The 18,260-nt window shown below is 46.0% G+C and overlaps 5 protein-coding genes across 5 annotated transcripts; 2 read left to right on the top strand and 3 right to left on the bottom strand.

Moving 5' to 3' along the window:
• Positions 1-8,490: 8,490 nt before the first annotated feature.
• GGS23DRAFT_605974 (uncharacterized protein) lies at positions 8,491-10,560 on the bottom strand (the record flags this gene model as incomplete). Its single annotated transcript, XM_051519845.1, has 3 exons — positions 8,491-8,803; positions 8,945-9,975; positions 10,045-10,560. 3 exons carry the CDS (start codon positions 10,558-10,560, stop codon positions 8,491-8,493), a joined length of 1,860 nt encoding a protein of 619 aa, XP_051370782.1.
• An 818-nt stretch (positions 10,561-11,378) lies between these two features.
• On the bottom strand, positions 11,379-14,064 carry GGS23DRAFT_574372 (exonuclease V). Its single transcript, XM_051516742.1, has 4 exons — positions 13,347-14,064; positions 11,999-13,277; positions 11,787-11,919; positions 11,379-11,734 (listed from the first exon to the last, which is right to left on the bottom strand). The coding sequence occupies exons 1-2, from the start codon at positions 13,585-13,587 to the stop codon at positions 12,019-12,021; spliced, it is 1,500 nt and encodes a 499-aa protein (XP_051370781.1). The 5' UTR covers positions 13,588-14,064; the 3' UTR covers positions 11,379-11,734; positions 11,787-11,919; positions 11,999-12,018.
• On the top strand, positions 13,708-15,565 carry GGS23DRAFT_605978 (uncharacterized protein; the record flags this gene model as incomplete). Its single annotated transcript, XM_051519846.1, has 3 exons — positions 13,708-13,711; positions 14,996-15,233; positions 15,307-15,565. 3 exons carry the CDS (start codon positions 13,708-13,710, stop codon positions 15,563-15,565), a joined length of 501 nt encoding a protein of 166 aa, XP_051370780.1.
• Positions 15,566-15,895: 330 nt separating this feature from the next.
• On the top strand, positions 15,896-16,863 carry GGS23DRAFT_125750 (transmembrane protein 6/97). The gene is made up of 3 exons (XM_051511123.1): positions 15,896-16,070; positions 16,189-16,596; positions 16,667-16,863. The coding sequence occupies exons 1-3, from the start codon at positions 15,998-16,000 to the stop codon at positions 16,744-16,746; spliced, it is 561 nt and encodes a 186-aa protein (XP_051370779.1). The 5' UTR covers positions 15,896-15,997; the 3' UTR covers positions 16,747-16,863.
• Positions 16,864-16,979: 116 nt separating this feature from the next.
• Positions 16,980-17,937, bottom strand: GGS23DRAFT_598081 (uncharacterized protein; the record flags this gene model as incomplete). Its single annotated transcript, XM_051518722.1, has 2 exons — positions 16,980-17,727; positions 17,792-17,937. 2 exons carry the CDS (start codon positions 17,935-17,937, stop codon positions 16,980-16,982), a joined length of 894 nt encoding a protein of 297 aa, XP_051370778.1.
• Between the last annotated feature and the right edge of the window lie 323 nt (positions 17,938-18,260).

Below are 18,260 nucleotides of genomic sequence, written 5' to 3'. Positions count from 1 at the left end.
TCGTTTATAATTAAGCCGTTACGGTAGGAAAAAGACCTCGACGCTAGCGTAATTAGCGATACCGATTACGCGATTTTAATACGGTTTTAATTAACGTTAAAATAAGAACGACGTAAATATTATAATCGTTACGGGGAATATTAATTTAATATAGATTTAAATACCGCGGATATTTATAAGCGTTATCGTAATAAAGATTAAAAGAGGCGCGTAAATAAGCCTTTCTTTTTTAACGTAGGTAATTATCTTAACTTTAGTATTCTTTCTTTTTTTAATTTACTATTAGAGCTAATAATAATCGAAGAACTACTTATTACGTAGGTTTACGTAGTAATAAATGTACTTATAATCCGCGGCTAATAATATAAATATCGCGGCTACGTCGTATACTTTATACGTAACGTTAGTAAAGTATACGATTATCTTTTCCTTTTCCTTTAATATCTTAATATCGTTTTATTACGCTTACGTAAGCTAGCGTAAAATCCCGAGTAAATAACCTAGTTTCGAACTAAGTTTAGAATACGCCGGCGCGTTATCGAAATATAGCTTAAGTATTTAAGATATAATTACTCGGGTTATAAAGACTTTAAATAAAATCGCGCCGCGCTAGAAGAGCTACTTAACGACGGTAATATTTTTAAGTAGCTTAATATTTAAGACTTCGTCGATAACGATTAAGCGCTTTAGGTTAGCTTAGTTACGGAAGGCGACCTAAAAGGATTAGAGGCTTAATACGATAAATTTATTATACTAAACGTTACGTTAAAGTAGATTAAGATAAAGCGTTTAGAGTTAGAATTAAAGGAGGCGTTTATTTCTAAAGGTTATTTCGTTAAACTTATAAATACTTATTATTTATCTATGCCTTTTATTCGTTAGACCTTTATTAACGAGTTTATGCGTTTAATTACGTTATTTTTATTAGCGTTTCCTATCTTATTTCCGTATAAAGAAGCTGAATTTATATATCTAAAGTAGCGTAAGATCGATTTCGACGATTAAGTATAGTACGTTATGCGTTAACGCGATAATCGATTCGCGTAATATCTTACTTTCCGCTTTATCGCGCTTAATATACTTATGCGTTAATAAGCGATAGTAATAAGTAAATATTTCGTAAGGAGAAAAGGCGCTTAGTAGTAATAGATTACGCGGTAGGATTTCGAGTAAGCGTTAGAGAATCCTAAAAGTACCGAGGCTAATGCGTTATTAAGGAGTATTACGCGCGTTATAGTTTATTTAAAGGATACGCGGCCTTTTTAGTTTAAACGAAAACGCGAGTACGTTACTTTTACTAAGTATCTCGGGGTTCCTAGCGCTTTTCTTACCTTAAGCCTTATTAATCTTTATTAGCGGAGCCTTTTTTAATATATATTACGCTTTTAGGAATGGCTTTTCTCCTTTGAAATCTAACGTATGCGCTTATTCCGCGAGTTATTAAAAACTAATCCCTATATTACCGCGTAATATTTTTACGCTCGGAATTAACTCTTCCGTAATATCGTTTTAGTTAAGAAGTTCGATTTATACGATTATTAATATCGATACGAATTTTAAGGGCGTAGGAGTACGTATTACTACGGGTTATTTTAGTTCGAAGGTAGTCCGTTACTTAATATAACCTCTTTCGAATAGCGCTAAAACTACGCTCGTATTTAGAGCTATTACGCCTTTACGGTTAACCTAGAGCCGCGCCGGCGCTTAGATTAAAATAAAGGTAATTCGTTTATATTACGGCCTTTAAACGCGCGGCCGTCGTTTCGTTAGTTCTTTTAGATTATTAATCGTTATTAACGTTATAAATATTCCCCCGTATATTACCTCCGTATTAATAAGCGTAAAGCGCGAGAAGCGGGATAAGGTAATAGCGTTTTACTACCTTTAGAATGCCGATTTCTTTTCCCGCGGCCGTACCGCGCCTACGCCGAGATTATTATACGGCCGTATAAAACCTAGTAGTTATTTAAAGCGTAGCGTAACGACGAGTAGTTAAATTAATATAATCGAATAATTACCTTTACTTAGCTAGCTAATATCGATATTTCGCCTTATATTAGCGTAAAAGTTATTATAAATTACGTAGCGAAGTATTACTTTAAAGCGGAAATTAAGACCGATAGTTATAACGTTCTTACTAAGTAAATCCTCCTAAAGGTTTCTAGCGTAAATCCTCTTCTCTCTTTTATATCGAAGTTAATAAATAAATTAATCGGGGAGCGAGATTACTTTACGTAAGAGGTTTACTATATATTATATAGGCTGCCTTTATAAGTTAATTCGCGTATTATACGTAACGTAAATTACCGGCCCTTAACGGAGTAAAACTATAGCCTCGAGCTCGGCTCTAGCGACGTTTTTAACGGGCGTAATGCTTATAAGAAATATCTCTAGCGCGATTTAAAGGTATTAAAGGTTATTAAATTAAGCTTTTTTCGCTTCGTATCGATTTAGAATTTTAATAAGCTATACGCTTACGATTAACGCCCTTTTTAACGTAACGTAGAAGAGCGTATGCTTAATTATTACCCTATCTACCGCGTAAATAAAGGCCTTAGCGAGCTAGAGTCGTTTTACCGCGTTAAGCTTATATTAAACTATCCGTATATTAGCGAGGACGAGTTACTTTTAATTAACGGTACCTAATTTCTAACGTATATATTAACGTATACGCGATATTAAGTAACCTATTAATACGAGGATAACTATTACGGCGATTTTCCCGGACCCGACGAAGAGGAGTTCGAGCTCCTAAAAAAAGAAGAATAGGCTTTAAACGAAGAGGATTAGGCTAAACTAACGCGTTTACTCCCGAATTAAACGCCTACGTAGGAAATATTTAACGTATTTAGGAATAGAGATATCGACGTAAACTACGATTAAGCTATATACGTAGCCCGATATAAGTACCCTTACTTTTACGATTTTATTTATTAACGCGAGATAATAAGTACTACGAATACGCCGGAGTAGGAAATCGTTTCCTTAGATGCCCGTAATACGTTAAATCCGGAACAAAGGCTAATTTACGATACCGTTCTCGGTTACGTATAAAGTCGTAACTAAGATTAGCTCTTATTTTAAATCGACGGTAGTAACGGTATTAAAAAATCGTATTTAATTAAGATTTTAGCCTCTTACGTTCGTTAAGCTCTTACTTAAGACTCGGTAGCCCTTATTATCCTAATTAGCGTTACGAGTAATAACATTCGCGGGAGGACGATATATTCTTTCCTTCGTTTATCCGTAGAGCGTAGCTTTAAGCCGCTTTTTAATAACGCTTTCGCTAAGGTATAACGACGCCTTACTAACCTTCGCTATTTAATTATCGACGAAAAGAATATATTAAGGTTACGTATACTTAGGTTTATTAACCGTCGTTTACGGTAGATATTCCCGCGTAGCTCGCGGGTTTTTAGTAGCGTAAATATGATTTTAATCGGCGACTTTTTCTAGTTATCCCTAGTATTATTAAAGCTTATTTATATTCTTAATTCGACGTATTTTTCGGTGGACGAGCTCGTTAGCTATAATACGTATAGAGCTTTTTCTAAGTCGGTATTTCTATCGGTAGTTTAGCGCTAGGTAAGCGAGGACTAGGCGTCTTTTCGAAAAGCGTTAAACGAGTTACGCTTAACGTAAGTTTCCGCCGAGTCGTTCTAGCTTTTATTTACGAAAGTAGCCGCGGTATTAACTAAGTAAGATCGTTTCGGCTTTAAAGAAGCGGTACGTATATATTTTACGCGTAAAGAGGTACTTTAGTATAATTTTAACTATTTCGTAACGCTTAATTCGCTAGTTATTTAAACGTACGCCATTTATTACGGCCGAGGAGCGCTAAACGCGTCTAGCGACTTAGCCGGTAACCTTTTCTTTAAGCTATTACTTTATATAGGCGTTCGAGTAATATTATTACGTAATATTTCTTCCGAAATACGGCTTATAAATAACTCTTAAGGCTTTATTTACGATATAAGTTAAGCGTAAGGCGCTAATCCTAAACGCGAGCCGCTAGTAGTAGTTATAGTAGCTTTCGACGATTACGACGGGCCCGGGTTTAAAGATACTTAGGGAAATAAACTACGCGATTTTCGAGGGAAAAAGGTAGTGCTAATATTACGCGAACGTTAGGAGTTCGATTATAAGGATATTTCCTATATACGAAAATAATTCCCCCTAATTATTTTATACGTAATAACCGTTTATAAAGCGTAGGGTATTATTATTCTTTACGTTATCGTTAGAATTATAAAGAAGGAATTCGCGTTAGGGTTAAATTACGTCGCCTGCTTTAGGGTTACCTCGTTATAAGGCCTAATATTCGACGAGCCGTTTTATAGGAATGCGGTATATAAGAAGCTAATAAATGGTAAGTTTCTTTTTACGTTCGCTAATATTTAAGTTAATATATATTTCGTAGGTATAAAAGCTAAGCTAGAAGATAGAGATCTCCTTTTACGTATATAATTATTTACTTAATCTTTATACCTATTACGATACCTTTATAAATAACGTACTTTAGCGTTATAAATAACGAATAAGAATAGCGTATATACGTTAATTTTATCGAGCGAGTATAGTTTATAATACTTTAATTAATCTTTATATAGCTAGACCGCGTAAAAGTAAAGAATACGGGTATAAAAGTAGTATAGATATGCCATTTTTTATATAGGAGTACGTTTTTCTTGCTTTAATTACGGAGCGTTTCTTAAAGTACGCCGCTCCTTTTTAACGTATAAAAATATCGCGACTTCCTTAGTAATTAACGCCGTACCTTCCTTTAATCGCGACTTCTTATAACGCTTCCTTATTTACGAAATAAAATAACCTATTTCCTATTATTAATTACTTTTATTATTTCCTTTCCCTTTTTCTTACGCCTCTTATCCTTCTTATAACTACGTAAATTTAAACCTTCGTATATAGCTAATTAAGCTTAAAACGAACGCTAACGATATTTCGTAGTCTTTTATTTAATAAAATAAGATTAAAGCAGTTAAAAAAAGTAAGAAATTTAATACGCGCGCGATAGATTTAGCTAATTAAAGTAGTATTTAGGATTTCGATTACCGAGCTCGTTAACCTAGGCTTCGATTAACTATCGGCTAGCGACGCCTACCGCGTAGTTAGTATTAGTATTACGATAGGTAGTATTAACGGCCTAGCGGCCGCCGGCGGCGGTAGCGACCTTCCTCCTTTTAGTATATCCTATAAAGTAAGTTATACTTTACGAACTTTATGGTATAAAAAAAAGTACGCGATTAAATAATAATATACGTAGGCGTTAATTTTATTATATAAAATCTACCTATAAACCGAATCCGCTTCCTTATTAATAGCGACGACGACGACGACGACGGTAGCGACGACGGTAGCGACGACGGTAGCGACGACGATAGCGACGAGGAAAGAGCGTTACTTTATAAGGTATGCTTTAGACGAATTAATCGATTATAAGCGAACGCTTACGTAAAAAGAACCGGTATATAAAATAGCGTAGAAAACGCGGAAAGTTACGTATACGCGATAATTAATAAGTATAAAAGATAATCGCTACTATTACTACTATAAGGGTTATTACGCTTACGCTAAGGTACCTCGGGAGGCCGAGCTAGAGCTCGTTAAATTTATAGAATTAAAAAAAGCTCTCGATTTTAAAAAAATTAATAAAAGGGTACGTTAATACGTAATAAAGTACGCTAACGTAGAAATTCTAATTTAAAGTAGGCTTTTAATAAAGTCTATAAGAAAACTAGAAAGGTAATCCGGAAGGCGGAAGAGCGGGTTATAAAGTAATAAGGATTAGATATTAACGCTCTTTCTAGTAACGAATTATTACGAGAAATCCTACGTATATTACGAGAAAAAAATACGGGTACGTAGAAAAAAGTAGAAAAGAAACGTAGAAAGAAATAATAAAGATATAAGTTTAAGGGTTTCGTAGTTTTATTAAGCATAGCGCCCTTTTTTAATATAGAAATTACGTACCTACGTAATTTTAACTTTAAAAAAATTTTTCTATATTAGATTTCTTTTATGTTTTATTCTTCTTAAATTCGTTTTACTATATACGTTTTTTAACCTAAATAATATACGCTTTACTTAATATAATATACGTTAACGTAAAAATTTAAACTAGTTTCGAATTTATAAAAGATAGTTTCGTATGAATTATAAGTTTTCTATATATAATTTCTTACGTTTTCTAGGTTTTCTATAATAAATAAAGTTCGTAGCTCTAAAAATTAGTATTAAATAAACTAAGTATACTTTTTATATCTTTTTATCCTCCGGATAGGTTATTATTTTTAGCGTTTACGTTAAAAATAAGCCCGAATTATTCTGCGAAGTAGAATAATTCGGGCCTTATTTTATTTTTATCGGCAACTACTTAGTTTTGCCCTCTTCGCCTGGTTGCCATCTTACAGCTAGACATACCAGTTACAGCTGTAGCAGCTTGCCGTTCGCTGTTGACTAGCACTTGGACTGGTCTTTGGCACACTTCTGTCTCGGCTCCCAGAAAGCTTCCCACGCTGTTCCTCTTCAATATAGAGGCCAGTAACCAACCTTTACTTCCACACAACTGTTACCATGGCCCCCCTAGGCATGCCAGCGCTGGCCCTCTCTCTATCTAGAGATGCGGTCGAGTCGCTCAGATCGCAACTATTATCGACACTTTAGGCGACCAGTGTGCCCGAATTGAACCTATCGCCAGAGCCGACGTTAACCTGGATAATTTACCATCAATGATCTCCCGTCAACGAATTCGACCGCCGCCGAGTAATCCGTCTTCCACCATGCTGACGTGCTCACATCCCGGCCTGCCTTCTAGATGCCCTCGATGGAAGACTAGACATGTTGGCTCCACTACACAAGTGCCCACAGATGCCTCGAAGGAGCGACTCTATCGCCGTCGATATGGATGAGTCTCGGATTCGTGGCCCTGACCTGGGCGCGGATTTAGCACGGGTAGGGGGAGGCGTTGGCATCCAAGATCGCCATGCAGATATTATCGGCGTGTGCCACAACATCCCTAAGTACTAACCCAGTGAAACCATGCACCTTTCAAAGCCCCATCCAGATCACCAGCCTCTATCTACTAAACGTGATGGCCTGGTTTCGTGAGCGACTCAGGACAAGGGTTCTAAGCACACACGATGACGATAGGGGCGAATGGGCCAACCAAGTTGAAAGAGCCCAGCGTGCCCGACTGGTTGTTCTAGCCCTCGGATTGCACCAGCCGATGCTGGTAGGGCTCGGGCTGGCCTGAAATCTACCACTAGCGAGCCCACGAAGCGTATCAAGGCGTAATGAACACTGAATTGCTTTAGTGTTTGTAGCTTATCAGTAGGTAGGGACTGCCACGGTACTATGCAGCAGTTAAAAAAAGACGGAATCGGCTAATGACAGGTCCAGTCCATTAACTGATCCTAGATAAGCTATCGTCACATTAGTCTCAACGTGATCCTTAGCATATCACACCAGGTAATCAGCACCGGCCCGGCCGGCCGGTCTCCGCCGGAGTAGGGGGTGCCGCCGACTTTGCGCAGCGTGCCACCGTTCGTCTGGTTGACGTTTGTCTTCCTGGAGCCAGGCGCGCTACAGGCGTTGGCGTAGATGGTATCGGCCCAGTGCCTAGTGGGTTCCCGCATACTTCGACGCGCTCTAACGGCGCCCGCGAGAATTTTCGGTTGGATGGGAGACTGGGGAGTCTAGTATCTCAGGTCATAACAGCTGACGAGCCGATGCCATTACGAAAGATTGGCATACCAGCATCGTCCGTCTCGTGCTGAGAAGAAGGTCGAGGGTATATTGCTGCTGATCTTTGAGAACCGAAACGTATCAGCCACCGTCATCCAGACTTCCGAGGAGCCTAATCCACAAGTCGCTTGTTACTTCTAATCCAGGATTGATAGCAAAGCGTATTCTCCGACGGCTCTGAGGATCTCCACCAAAAACATAAGCTAACTTCAACACCATCTGCCATGTCACAATTCTCCAAGAATCGAAAGCAGATTATGTAGCCCAACAACTCCCTTCTCCCTCCCTCTATATCTCACGTGTTGACTAGTACCTAGCTCTTCGACATTCCGGAGACGACGATCGTAGCAAAGATCCCGACACGATCGCATCTCAGTAGTGTGTTATCGGCGACAGCTCCGCCGCCGAGAGATTGTAACCACAGAGGAAATGGTACGTCTGGTATCCGAACGTCGCGAGGGCGAAGTTACCGTGTAATCCATAGAGTTCTGTTGTAAATCAACGTCTGAGAGAACGACTGTAACCCGTGAGAGCGTTTCGAAAACAATACGCAAGATTCTAACACAAGCGAATCGCAAGCCACCTTTTTAAAGAGTGTACACGCTAAACTAGGCACAACCAACAGACCAATGTACCCGTGTGTGGTCTCATGATTACTACCCGACGCAAGAACTAAGTTGTTTGCGAAGACGGCTGCGGCCAGCAGCTACGGGCCTTTCCCGGATCTCACAATTGTGGCACCAATATCAGCACGACCAATCCGATACTGCCATCGGCATCCCTCATCGGAGTCCAGTGGCTCATAAGCGGTTCTGGTCTCGGGCTCTTGACCGACCCCCTCGCGGCCCTAGGGTTAGTCTCGTCCTTCGTATTATCCACCTCCGCCGTTTTTGGTCTCCCACCGCTGATGGTGGTTCTGAGTCTTTTGCCAATAGTTCGGTTCGTGTGGACTAGAATTTCGGCACTAGTTGACTTCCCACGCTCGATACGGTCCCTAATAGTTGATCTGAAAGACTTCGTAACAGAAGGTGAACGGGCGCTATCTGCTAGAACGCGAAAGATATCCATTTGTGAAAAGTCTTCGCGAAGTGATAATGCTGCCGCCGCCTCGTCGGAGTAGTATGTTACATAGAGTTTTAGGCTGTGCTTTTTCTTCGTCTCCGGCGACGTGGGCGGCGACGATCGCGGCGAATGGCATTGCAGGAGAACGTGTCGAGAATAAACAGTTGGCGAGTTTCGGATGTGTGCAGGAAGTTTGGACCTTTGTGTTGAAAAGTGGTCACCCTGGGTTGGCCGATTCTCTGCAGTGTCCGAGGTATTAGTATCTGGAGATTCAGGGAAAGGAGGGAAGTAAGGGGTGCGTGACGGCCTCCGGAATTGATGGAGGAATCGATTACGAGACGTCGAGCTCCGAGAACTCTCTCGACTGTGGACACTACGGTCTTTTTCGAACTTCGGCTCCGTCGCGAGAACTGCCTTGAATGACTGCTCGCTTTCAGTCTCTTGAACATCCTCGGAGGCTGACTCGGGATAATCGCCACTTGCTAACACCCGTAGCAGATAATTCCGCGTTCTCAAAACAGCGGAAACATCAACTTGAGCGCCGAGCCAGCAACGGAGTTGCTTGTCTCTGTCCCTCAATGGATACAGGAAACACATGCTCCAAAAGGGCTCGCCATCTTTGCGCGGGTTCAGCAGAAGCTCGACCGCCTCTCGCCCTTGTCCCAGAAGGCCAGCACTTTCGGTATGGTTCTTTGCGTCGTGAACGAAATCACGACTCTCACGAACAGCATCTTGAAGGTGATAGCCAGTAATCCTGAGGAAAGCACCTGTGACAGCATTGATAGTCGAACCCGAGGCATCAACAATACAAAAGCCCTCCCCGAGACCGGGGAGCTCAGACTTTGACGGCGCAATATTCGGAGCACCACGCATGAGGACGGCGGTCATATAGTGCAGTAGTTGGCTTTTGACGAATTTAGGAAATATACTCGTAGCTACGCGACTCTCGACATGAGCTTTCGACTCTTGAAAGACGCCCTCCAAATTGGGTAGCGTAGTATGCGCGATACGTTTCATATCAGCGCTCAGCGTTCTCGATAGGGTGGTGGGTAGGTTTAACGAATGAGTTGCACCCGGGACGATGAAAGAAGTTGATATTGCGGTTAAGGCCGAGGTCATCTCATTAATGGACTTGGTGTATTCCCGAACCTAATGAATGACCAGAGGTGAGCTCAAAATGGCCCAGCATCTATGCCCTGCTTCTCTCTCATGACTAACCTTGACTAAGAATTCGAAGTAGCCCTCATACCCCTCCTCTTTGCAATACCCCATGAATTTCCTACACACGGCCGGATTATCCAGGGCTATATTGTGAACATCTTCCCCCAAGAACTCCGGCCAGTAGATGGCACAGTCTACGTTCCCCGTCGCCCACGGCATTTTCGCGTAGAACGAAGAGTTTGCCACATCTTCGTCCAGGGGTAGAGGGTGGTCCTGGTGATCGCAGGAAGATGGATGTCGCAGCCAACTCTTTTTATATTTAATATATTTGCTCAGAGCCGCGTCGTTAGTGTGCAGCGCAAGCCCAGAGTTGCTCCTCAGACGTAAGGACAGACTGTCATGGCGAGTTGGCGGACTCCGATAAGTGGGGGAGGGGGGGAGAGCCTGCAGGCTCGTCGAAACGTTATCGACACATTCTAGTCCCGACGAGACGACGGGTATCGTAGACACAGGGCGGTCGACGGGCCTCGGTTGTCCTTTCGGGAGATTCGACTCGGGTGATTGAATGGGCATGATGACTTTTACATCAAGACGCGGATGCGGAAGCGACGCCGTGTGCGCTCTAGCGGTGTGACATACTTGAGGAAACTCGGTATTCCTGCCTACGACGGATTCTTCCTTGGTCCTTGAAGCGGCAATATGTCGAGGATACTTTGAGACCTAAGTAGGTGCGCAGAGTACGGTAGACACCTTGCACCCTATATAGGTAAGTGTCTGGATGATGGACCCGGATATGAGGCTGCATCTAAAAGATAGTGTAGGCCACTAGTTTTTGTTAGGAGGTGTGCTATGACCCATCATTTTCTCGTTGAAGCTGTTCCCAGGCTGAGCATACCCATCTAACATAGGCATTGTATGTACATGGCTAGTATGGGACTATATGTAGCGCACGTTATGAAGGTAGGTTGAGGACTTGCCCGCAAAAGGAGGAGAGCAAGTCGACTTCTACCTGAACCAAGGGTCCGCAAGGCCAGGTACCCCTAACTGTTAGCTCAGGCCCACCTCACTAGGTTCCTGAGGCGAGGTACCTACACGTATTAGCCCCTACAAGCTGAGGCCACTACAAGCTGAGGCCCCTACACCACTATAGACCTAGGTGGGCATGTATAGACGCGCAACTAGGTAAGAAGTGTAATATCCCGTAAGTTGACAAATACGGGGACCACACCCTGAGAGTTTGCCCCGCAGGTCATAGGTAGTGAACCTACCGATTCTTATCGTGGTTGTTGGTATGATGGCAAATCACCTCTTTGGTCAAAGCTCAAAACTTGGAACCTAAGCTGCTGTCGTATATATGCCGTATACATATACAGGTACAGGCTCTTTATTCTCGTCAATCAACGGAGAAGTCATCATAAAGTACGACTATATGCATAGATAGGGGTACGTTCAGTGTCAAGATTATTGATAAAACAATTATCTCTAATTGCGGATCGGCCGAGAATCCTAAAGCCTACGGCCACACGTAGATGTAAAATTTCAAGGGTGAAATGTGTATGTGTATGCTCATAACACCTTTCCCGGGACGGCACTCTCTGTCTTAGGTATCCGTCTTCCCTAAGCAGACCCGAGAACCCGACCAACCGCTTTGAGGAGGTCGTCCGACTAATGGCCAATCGAGAATCATCTCCATGTCTATGTATGCAGACCAGCCGTTGATATGACTAGGGAGATCAGAAACCCTTAGCTTCACTTGGTTAGCCACCACCACCAACATTTAGACGAGCATCTATGCATACACTATATCGCCCTAGCACAGAGTAGACAGGAGAAATCCCGCTAACCAGTCCCTAACCACCCAAGTTCTTATCGACGGCATGCAGAGTGGTATAGCAGCTGCAAACACAGCAGGCTCGGACCTGGGCGACAAAACTTACATACCTACGTATTAGCCAGAGTCGAGAACGACAGGGTCCAGATGCCGTATGAGAATGACGAACTCATCACGTACATATACCAGTCACCAGCTAGTTACGCAGCTGAAATACGATCGGTTGCTCGTTTCTTCCAGAATTCGGCTTCTTTATCCATGCGCCATTGGCACGCCTCGGCAAATTCACACGACCGACACTTGTAGGTCTCCTCGATCGATACACCTTCGCCGTCGCGTTCTCCCCGCCACCATTCCAGACACCGACCAATATATGCATCCAACGCTTCGGGGTCGTTCGGGAACGTGTTGTTCCCGATTATGCGACCGTCGTCCCTGTGCCGATATTGGACGGCAACGAGATCGCCCAGGCTAGCAGCACCGCGAGGAAAAGTCTCTCGTAGTTCAGATTGTAGTAATGGAAGTATTTGTGTGATGGACCGGTACCTTATCAGATCTTGGGGGGGCGTGTTCTGCGATGACCGATTCGAGAATGGCCTGTCCGGTGTCTCGGTGGAATCCTCAGGGCAGGGGGATGTTGATTCCAAATCCGAATCTGCGTCATAAAATACTTCGTCGTGAAGATTGCCAACCTGAGCCATGAAAGCATCGGAAAACAAGGCCTCGGCCCTAAGGCCATACCGATTTACTACGTCAGCAAATTTTACCACACCAGCGGCCATGCCCCCCAAGAGCCGATGATACAGGAACAGTTGAACCCTAGCGGGCCTGAGGGCAGCTCCATTAGGTAACCGATCTGATCCTCGCGTTTTGACATCGGTTAAATAAAATCTTCTCTGATGCGTGTCCAGATTATCTGACATGGATCCCTGGTGATTCGGCTGGGACGCGGCAGTGCTATCGAACGGTTCAGACAGGTTCAGTTCCCGTTCAAAGTCGGGGTTTGGGCTCCTGTCGCTCAGTTCGTCAATGACGCCGTTTATAATTTGACCTTCAATAGCCCCCCACACTTCCAGTTCCCTGGTCATCCCGGTGTCCCGAAGCGTCCGCAGTCCCTGGATGACGTTCCATAGCCTTAGCGCAAACGCTTCCTCCTTGTTGGTTACGCTCACTTGAACCGTAGTGTGTACCTGGTCCTCTAAGGTTTGGTGAACGCGGGTCCCCCCCCGCATTGCTGCCGTTCTCGTCTTTCTTCCCCCGGGCAGAAGACTCAGTGTGTACCAATATTGCAACTCACACCAGGCACCCGAGGCCAAGTCGGAGACAGTGAGCGGCTTCCTCGGAAAGGAACGAAAGCGTTGTAGGGGGGATCGTGAATCCTTGAGAGGGGTCGTAGGCGTGAGACGAGATCTCGGGGAAGGAGTTATACGGGGCCTAGCATCCAATATGACTGGGATAACTAACAACTACCAGTTAGTTAGACGCATTTACATCTGGCATGTTTAACTTCTCTGGACAATGAACCTACGGTCTGGGTATCGGACTGAGTCCTGGGTGCGGACAATTGTTGGTGCCACAGCCTCGATGCACTGGCCGCTCCCGGTCTGGCGGTGCTCGTCTCCATTCTCGAGAGGGAGTGAAGGCGCTGTCTGGCTAAGGCCATCGAGGAGCCTATTTACAATCCCCTCCTCCCCAGCAGAAAAGTCGGACCCATAGTCGCTTTCGTGGGAACCGTCGCCGTTCGGGGCGGGAGGAATCGAGGTGGCCATGTGGGTTAGTTGGTCAACCGTCGAGCATCACGCCAGGTCAAGCTGGCCACTTTATGCAGAGCGCGTCCGCGTGTACCTATGTGCAGACTGTGCACTTGGTAACCGGTAGGGCGCAGCAAGATGCGTACAGGAGCAATTAAATGTAGGAAAGGCCATAAACTGAGTCATGATCAACGGGACGATTTGGCGACGGCATGTGGAGGACAGACAGTTGTGGAGGGGGGGGGGGAGAACATACCAAGATGACAATTTGGTAAGAACGCGACCCGCTCAGCCCTCAACGCGCTTGTCTCGAGCCTGGTAGGTCCGGGGACCACATGAAGGAGGTAAACAGCGTGCGGGACGCTGAGGTACCTAGATACCTAGGTATTAGTACCACAGTTTAATCTTTCTGCTCGCATGAGGTACGAGAAGGTGTCTACCTTAGGTACCTAGGTAGAGGTACCTAACGGCACAACCCCATTTGCATAGGTACCTATACACCCGGTCAGCCTTCTTAGGTTCCCTCCTAACTACCCACCTACCTGGCACCCTCTCAGGTCGGAAAACTGCCTAGCACCACGACATCCTAGCCATTCCTCGTGTTCCATTAGTGCCAACGTTGATAGCAAGGATCTATAGTACCTTAGGTGCCAGGTATGTAATGTAGAAACTCTCATCTCTCCGAGACAGCTATAGCCTATAGGGGCATGTCAGGTAGAAGGTACCCAGCCTCCTAAGCCAGCTCTGCCTTCCATGCCCCTTTCCCACGGTGGATAGGCTGGATAGGCAGGAGGTATGGGAGAGGGAACACGGCGCATCGAGGAACCATAACTCACATATGTACGAATTTATTATTATCATGAGAGGTAGGTACCTAGGTATTTTTCCCTTCGGTGTCTGCCTACTAGGTACCTCTAGCCAGGTACTTGGCTAAAAATGCCATTTTACCAGCCCATCGTACTCGTCGTGATCGTGACGTGGCGAAGCGTCCATCAGGTTCACTGTCAAGGAATACATCATCTGGCCACGACGCCAACAAACCTCAGCTTCGCCTGCCAAGCCCGGAGGCCAGGCTGCAGGCATCTATAAAGTGATCGAGCCATTCCCATCCCCTCAGCGGCGAGGCGTCCACGTCCGACCTCGTCGCCAGCCGTGAAACCCAACCTGTCGCATAGGTACTCGCCCTGTTTAGGTACCGGTCGCCTACGGTTCGATTCGTTACTTCGGAAACGCGCGATACTCCCTTCTCCTATCCTCTCCTGCTCTCTTCCCCGTCGCGCCGCCCTCGGGTAAGTACCCGCACAGCACCGGTAAACCACATTTCGACCATACCTACGTGTAAACGTTTCCCACCGCCTTGATACCACCGAGATGTCCCCTCCAAAGCCTTCTAGTGGGACCCCCGCTACCGGATCCCTTCGTGCAGGCGCATCCAGCTTCGTGAACTTACCGGCCGAATTACATATCCTCATCAGCCAACAACTCACATACCCCGACGCCCTCTCTCTGAAACACGCCAACCGGTACTTCTACCACCTAGTGGACACCGGCCTCAAGCTCAAGGTGGACTGGTTGATCGAGCGCCGAAGTCTGCATCTGGAATGTCCAAACGACCGCTGCTGTGATCTGGGGAGCGACTTGAAGTTCTGCAGAGGCAGCGTTAGGTAAGGCTTACGTCGGCGCGCCACCGCCCGCCCTTCCTGCCCCTCTCTGCGGCGGCTAAACCACACGTTCTAGACTACTTATGCAACGACGCCGCGAACACTTCGAATGCGAATCCCGCCCCGGCTTGGGATGTCTTGTCTACGGGACGAAGCGCTGTGCGCATCGACAGCAGCCTGGATTCTGGATTAAGCGATGGCTGCGTCTCCGTGTGTCCATCGAGCTATGGTGGGCTATCGTAGTCATGGCTCCTGTTTTGTTCGCATTCCTGTGGATGATAGACCTTGCAGCTTGGCGCGTGAAGGGTGCGATGGAAACTACTCTGGTCAGTTAGACATGCAGCCCTATATAGAAATACCTGGGCAACCTATGGAAAACTGCGGTCTGGCACGGCGAATAGGTTGATAAGCATCTAGATGGATTGAATCTTGAGGAAATCTTTGTGTGGCACGGCGACCTATAGTGCGGAGTGACAAATGCAGAATAGCACTGGGTTCCAACTTATGCTGACTCACTACCTAACCTACCTCAAGGTACCTACGCAGAATCCCGTATTACCTAATTTCTTCTCCTCTCGTCGGGTTCCGGTTGCCTACTCTTACGCCAACGGTGGATTTCCAAACCCCCTCGTAAAATAGAAGTGCTTAGCGCACACTCATAGGTAGGTAGGTATAAAATTAGCAGACCAGGTTGATGCCCGATAGGTAGTAGTATACTTGCCATAACTTCGGCTCATCAACCATAGCTACCCGTCTCACGATATAATATGGCTTCGACGCGGTACTGGCTGGACAGGCTCTACCTCGTCTATTTTCTTGTTCACCTCCCGGTTCTCTTTTGTACGTTCCTGGTACTCTATCCTATCTGCATTTCCCCCCGTCACATCCATTCTAGACTCACCCACAGCATATAGGTATGATAACTTACCGGCCCAAGCCATCTAACGTCTGTATGTAGGTGTCGACCTTGTGCCACTCTATCCGACCGCCCTCTGGGTACCCCCTTCGTCGCCGCTCCACTTCCTATATGATTTGCGAGTTTATTACATAGAGACGTACAACGACCAATTCTTCGCACCGCCCCCCGCGCCAATCCCCAGCTTCTTTCCACTTTTCGCCTTTCTGGAGCTCGTCTTCCATCTGCCGGTGTCGCTGTGGGCAGTGGGCGCGTTCCTTCGCGGTGATGGCGGTAAACAGAGCGCTCTGGGTGGCCGTTCCGAGCTACTGCTGCTCGTCTACGGTATTGAGACAGCGCTGACGACAGCGACGTGCATGTACGAGGCTTTGCTTTGGGACCCAGCCGTAGTGACCGTGCAGCAGAAGGTGGTGCTATTGGGCGGATTGTATGGTGGTTATCTAGCCGTCGGTAAGCTAAGACCGTTGATCGAGCCTTTGAATTGTGAACCCAAGGTGCAAACCGACTGACGACGGTGTAGCGATTCTCTTAACCAGCGACATGTACACACGGCTAGTCAACCGTCTCGACGCGGTTGAAGCTAGGAAGAAGGCTGAGTAGCTGCCTGGTAGCTATGGGGCCGTTATTCGACCTGGAGCTTTGGTGTTTCGTCGCAGACGTAACCGGCGTTTCGTTTCCTCTGACAACATTTCCGTGACTTGTTTATAGGTACACGCAGTCGGCATTTCCAAGGCCGTTACAAGATACCTAATACCTTCTAGTGAGCCCTACTCCCCGAAGAAATATTTACAAGAAGTCCTCCGTGTTACTCGGGCGGTGGCTAGTTCGAGCGTTCAATCCAGCCTCTTCGAATAGCCCCATCCGTTGCCGACACCGTTTAGACCGTAGCCCAACGGTGTAGCACCACCTAGACCTCGGCCCTTAAGCCTCTTCGGTAGTATTACGCCAAAGAAGTAAGCGCCCGAAACCAGGACTCCCGCGATAAAGGACACCAGGGCATAGAATACCGTACTGGCGTAAATATGGCCTCCCATCCCTTGCCATTCGACCTTCCCCTCGGTCTTGGGTAAAGCAGGGGTCGGAAACCACCTGACGCTGAAACTTAAGGGCAGGGGATCGCCGATGACCAACCTCCTCGTATGACTGCCCTCCATATGGCTGAGAGGACTGGTGCTATACGCGGCACCGCTATCCAGGACACCGCTGTCGTGAGGGTGCATATGGGGTTTCGGGATGCTGTGGAGCAGGATATTGAGATGGGTGCTAATATGCAGATGGCTCAGCTGCAGAGTGCCGGCCAGAGCGAACACGAGAGGGACGTATTCTTGCTCGTAGGGCTTCTCGCCGACCATCGCGATGTGAGCGGGTGGCCGAGCGGGGAGGCGACAGGACAGCGGGGCGTCACTATGAATGTAAAATTCGAGCAGATGGAAGAAAGGGTCATCGATCATAGGAATAGTGCAGTTAATTTCGCCTTCAACCCCATAGTGGAACTCGAGAGACTTCCCGGTCTCGTTGCATAGAGGGAAGGGAATCCATTGGATCTCGTTTTTCGCATTCTGGATATGTTCGCCCGTCTCCCTGCAGAAAACGCATTAGGTCGCGCATGATCGCATCGGCATGCTTTAGATCGTTCAGAACTCACACACTCCTATTCATGCACTCAACGGCGATTGGCGCGGCATAATGATAGGACGGCAGAACGCCTTCTCTGAGGCTGGTGGCGGCTGCGGCGATGGGGATGAGGAGTGGAAGCGCGCTCAGAACCAGGCGCGTGATCGTTGAAGGCATAGTGGGCCACCAATTCTGATTGCTAGGTCGTCGGGAAGGACATTTCGAGCTCCTGAACGCGAGGAAGAGAACGGTACAAGTGTAGGTGTGCACTGACTGTGCCTGCGTCGAGCTCTCTCGGATTCGCAAGAGAGAGACAAAGGGCTGAAAGCCAGCCTGGTCAAAATCAGCCGGGCTGGATGCAGACGGGATCTATCAAATTCGCAAATGGCTATTGAGGTAGGTACGTAGGTACTTTATGTATCTATACAATACCGTCTGTATCTCGGAGGAGGTACCTGTAGGCACGTGCCTCTTCCTGCCACGTAACTAACTCGCCTGTA

This window comes from Durotheca rogersii, assembly GCF_024521655.1.
Source record: "Durotheca rogersii strain YMJ 92031201 chromosome Unknown GGS23scaffold_15, whole genome shotgun sequence".
NCBI classification, from domain to species: Eukaryota; Fungi; Ascomycota; class Sordariomycetes; order Xylariales; family Xylariaceae; genus Durotheca; species Durotheca rogersii.
The sequence above is the reverse complement of the archived record's forward strand: the minus strand, read 5'-3'. Positions and strand labels throughout refer to the sequence as shown.

Bases quoted from the DNA above. Each gene is read 5' to 3' on its own strand.
- GGS23DRAFT_125750 (XM_051511123.1), top strand. From the start codon at position 15,998: ATGGCTTCGACGCGGTACTGGCTGGACAGGCTCTACCTCGTCTATTTT. The intron at 16,071-16,188 runs GTACGTTCCTGG...GTCTGTATGTAG, and splicing joins TCACCTCCCGGTTCTCTTTT to GTGTCGACCTTGTGCCACTC. The intron at 16,597-16,666 runs GTAAGCTAAGAC...ACGACGGTGTAG, and splicing joins TGGTGGTTATCTAGCCGTCG to CGATTCTCTTAACCAGCGAC.
- GGS23DRAFT_574372 (XM_051516742.1), bottom strand. From the start codon at position 13,587: ATGGCCACCTCGATTCCTCCCGCCCCGAACGGCGACGGTTCCCACGAA. The intron at 13,278-13,346 runs GTAGGTTCATTG...GGTAGTTGTTAG, and splicing joins CTCAGTCCGATACCCAGACC to TTATCCCAGTCATATTGGAT.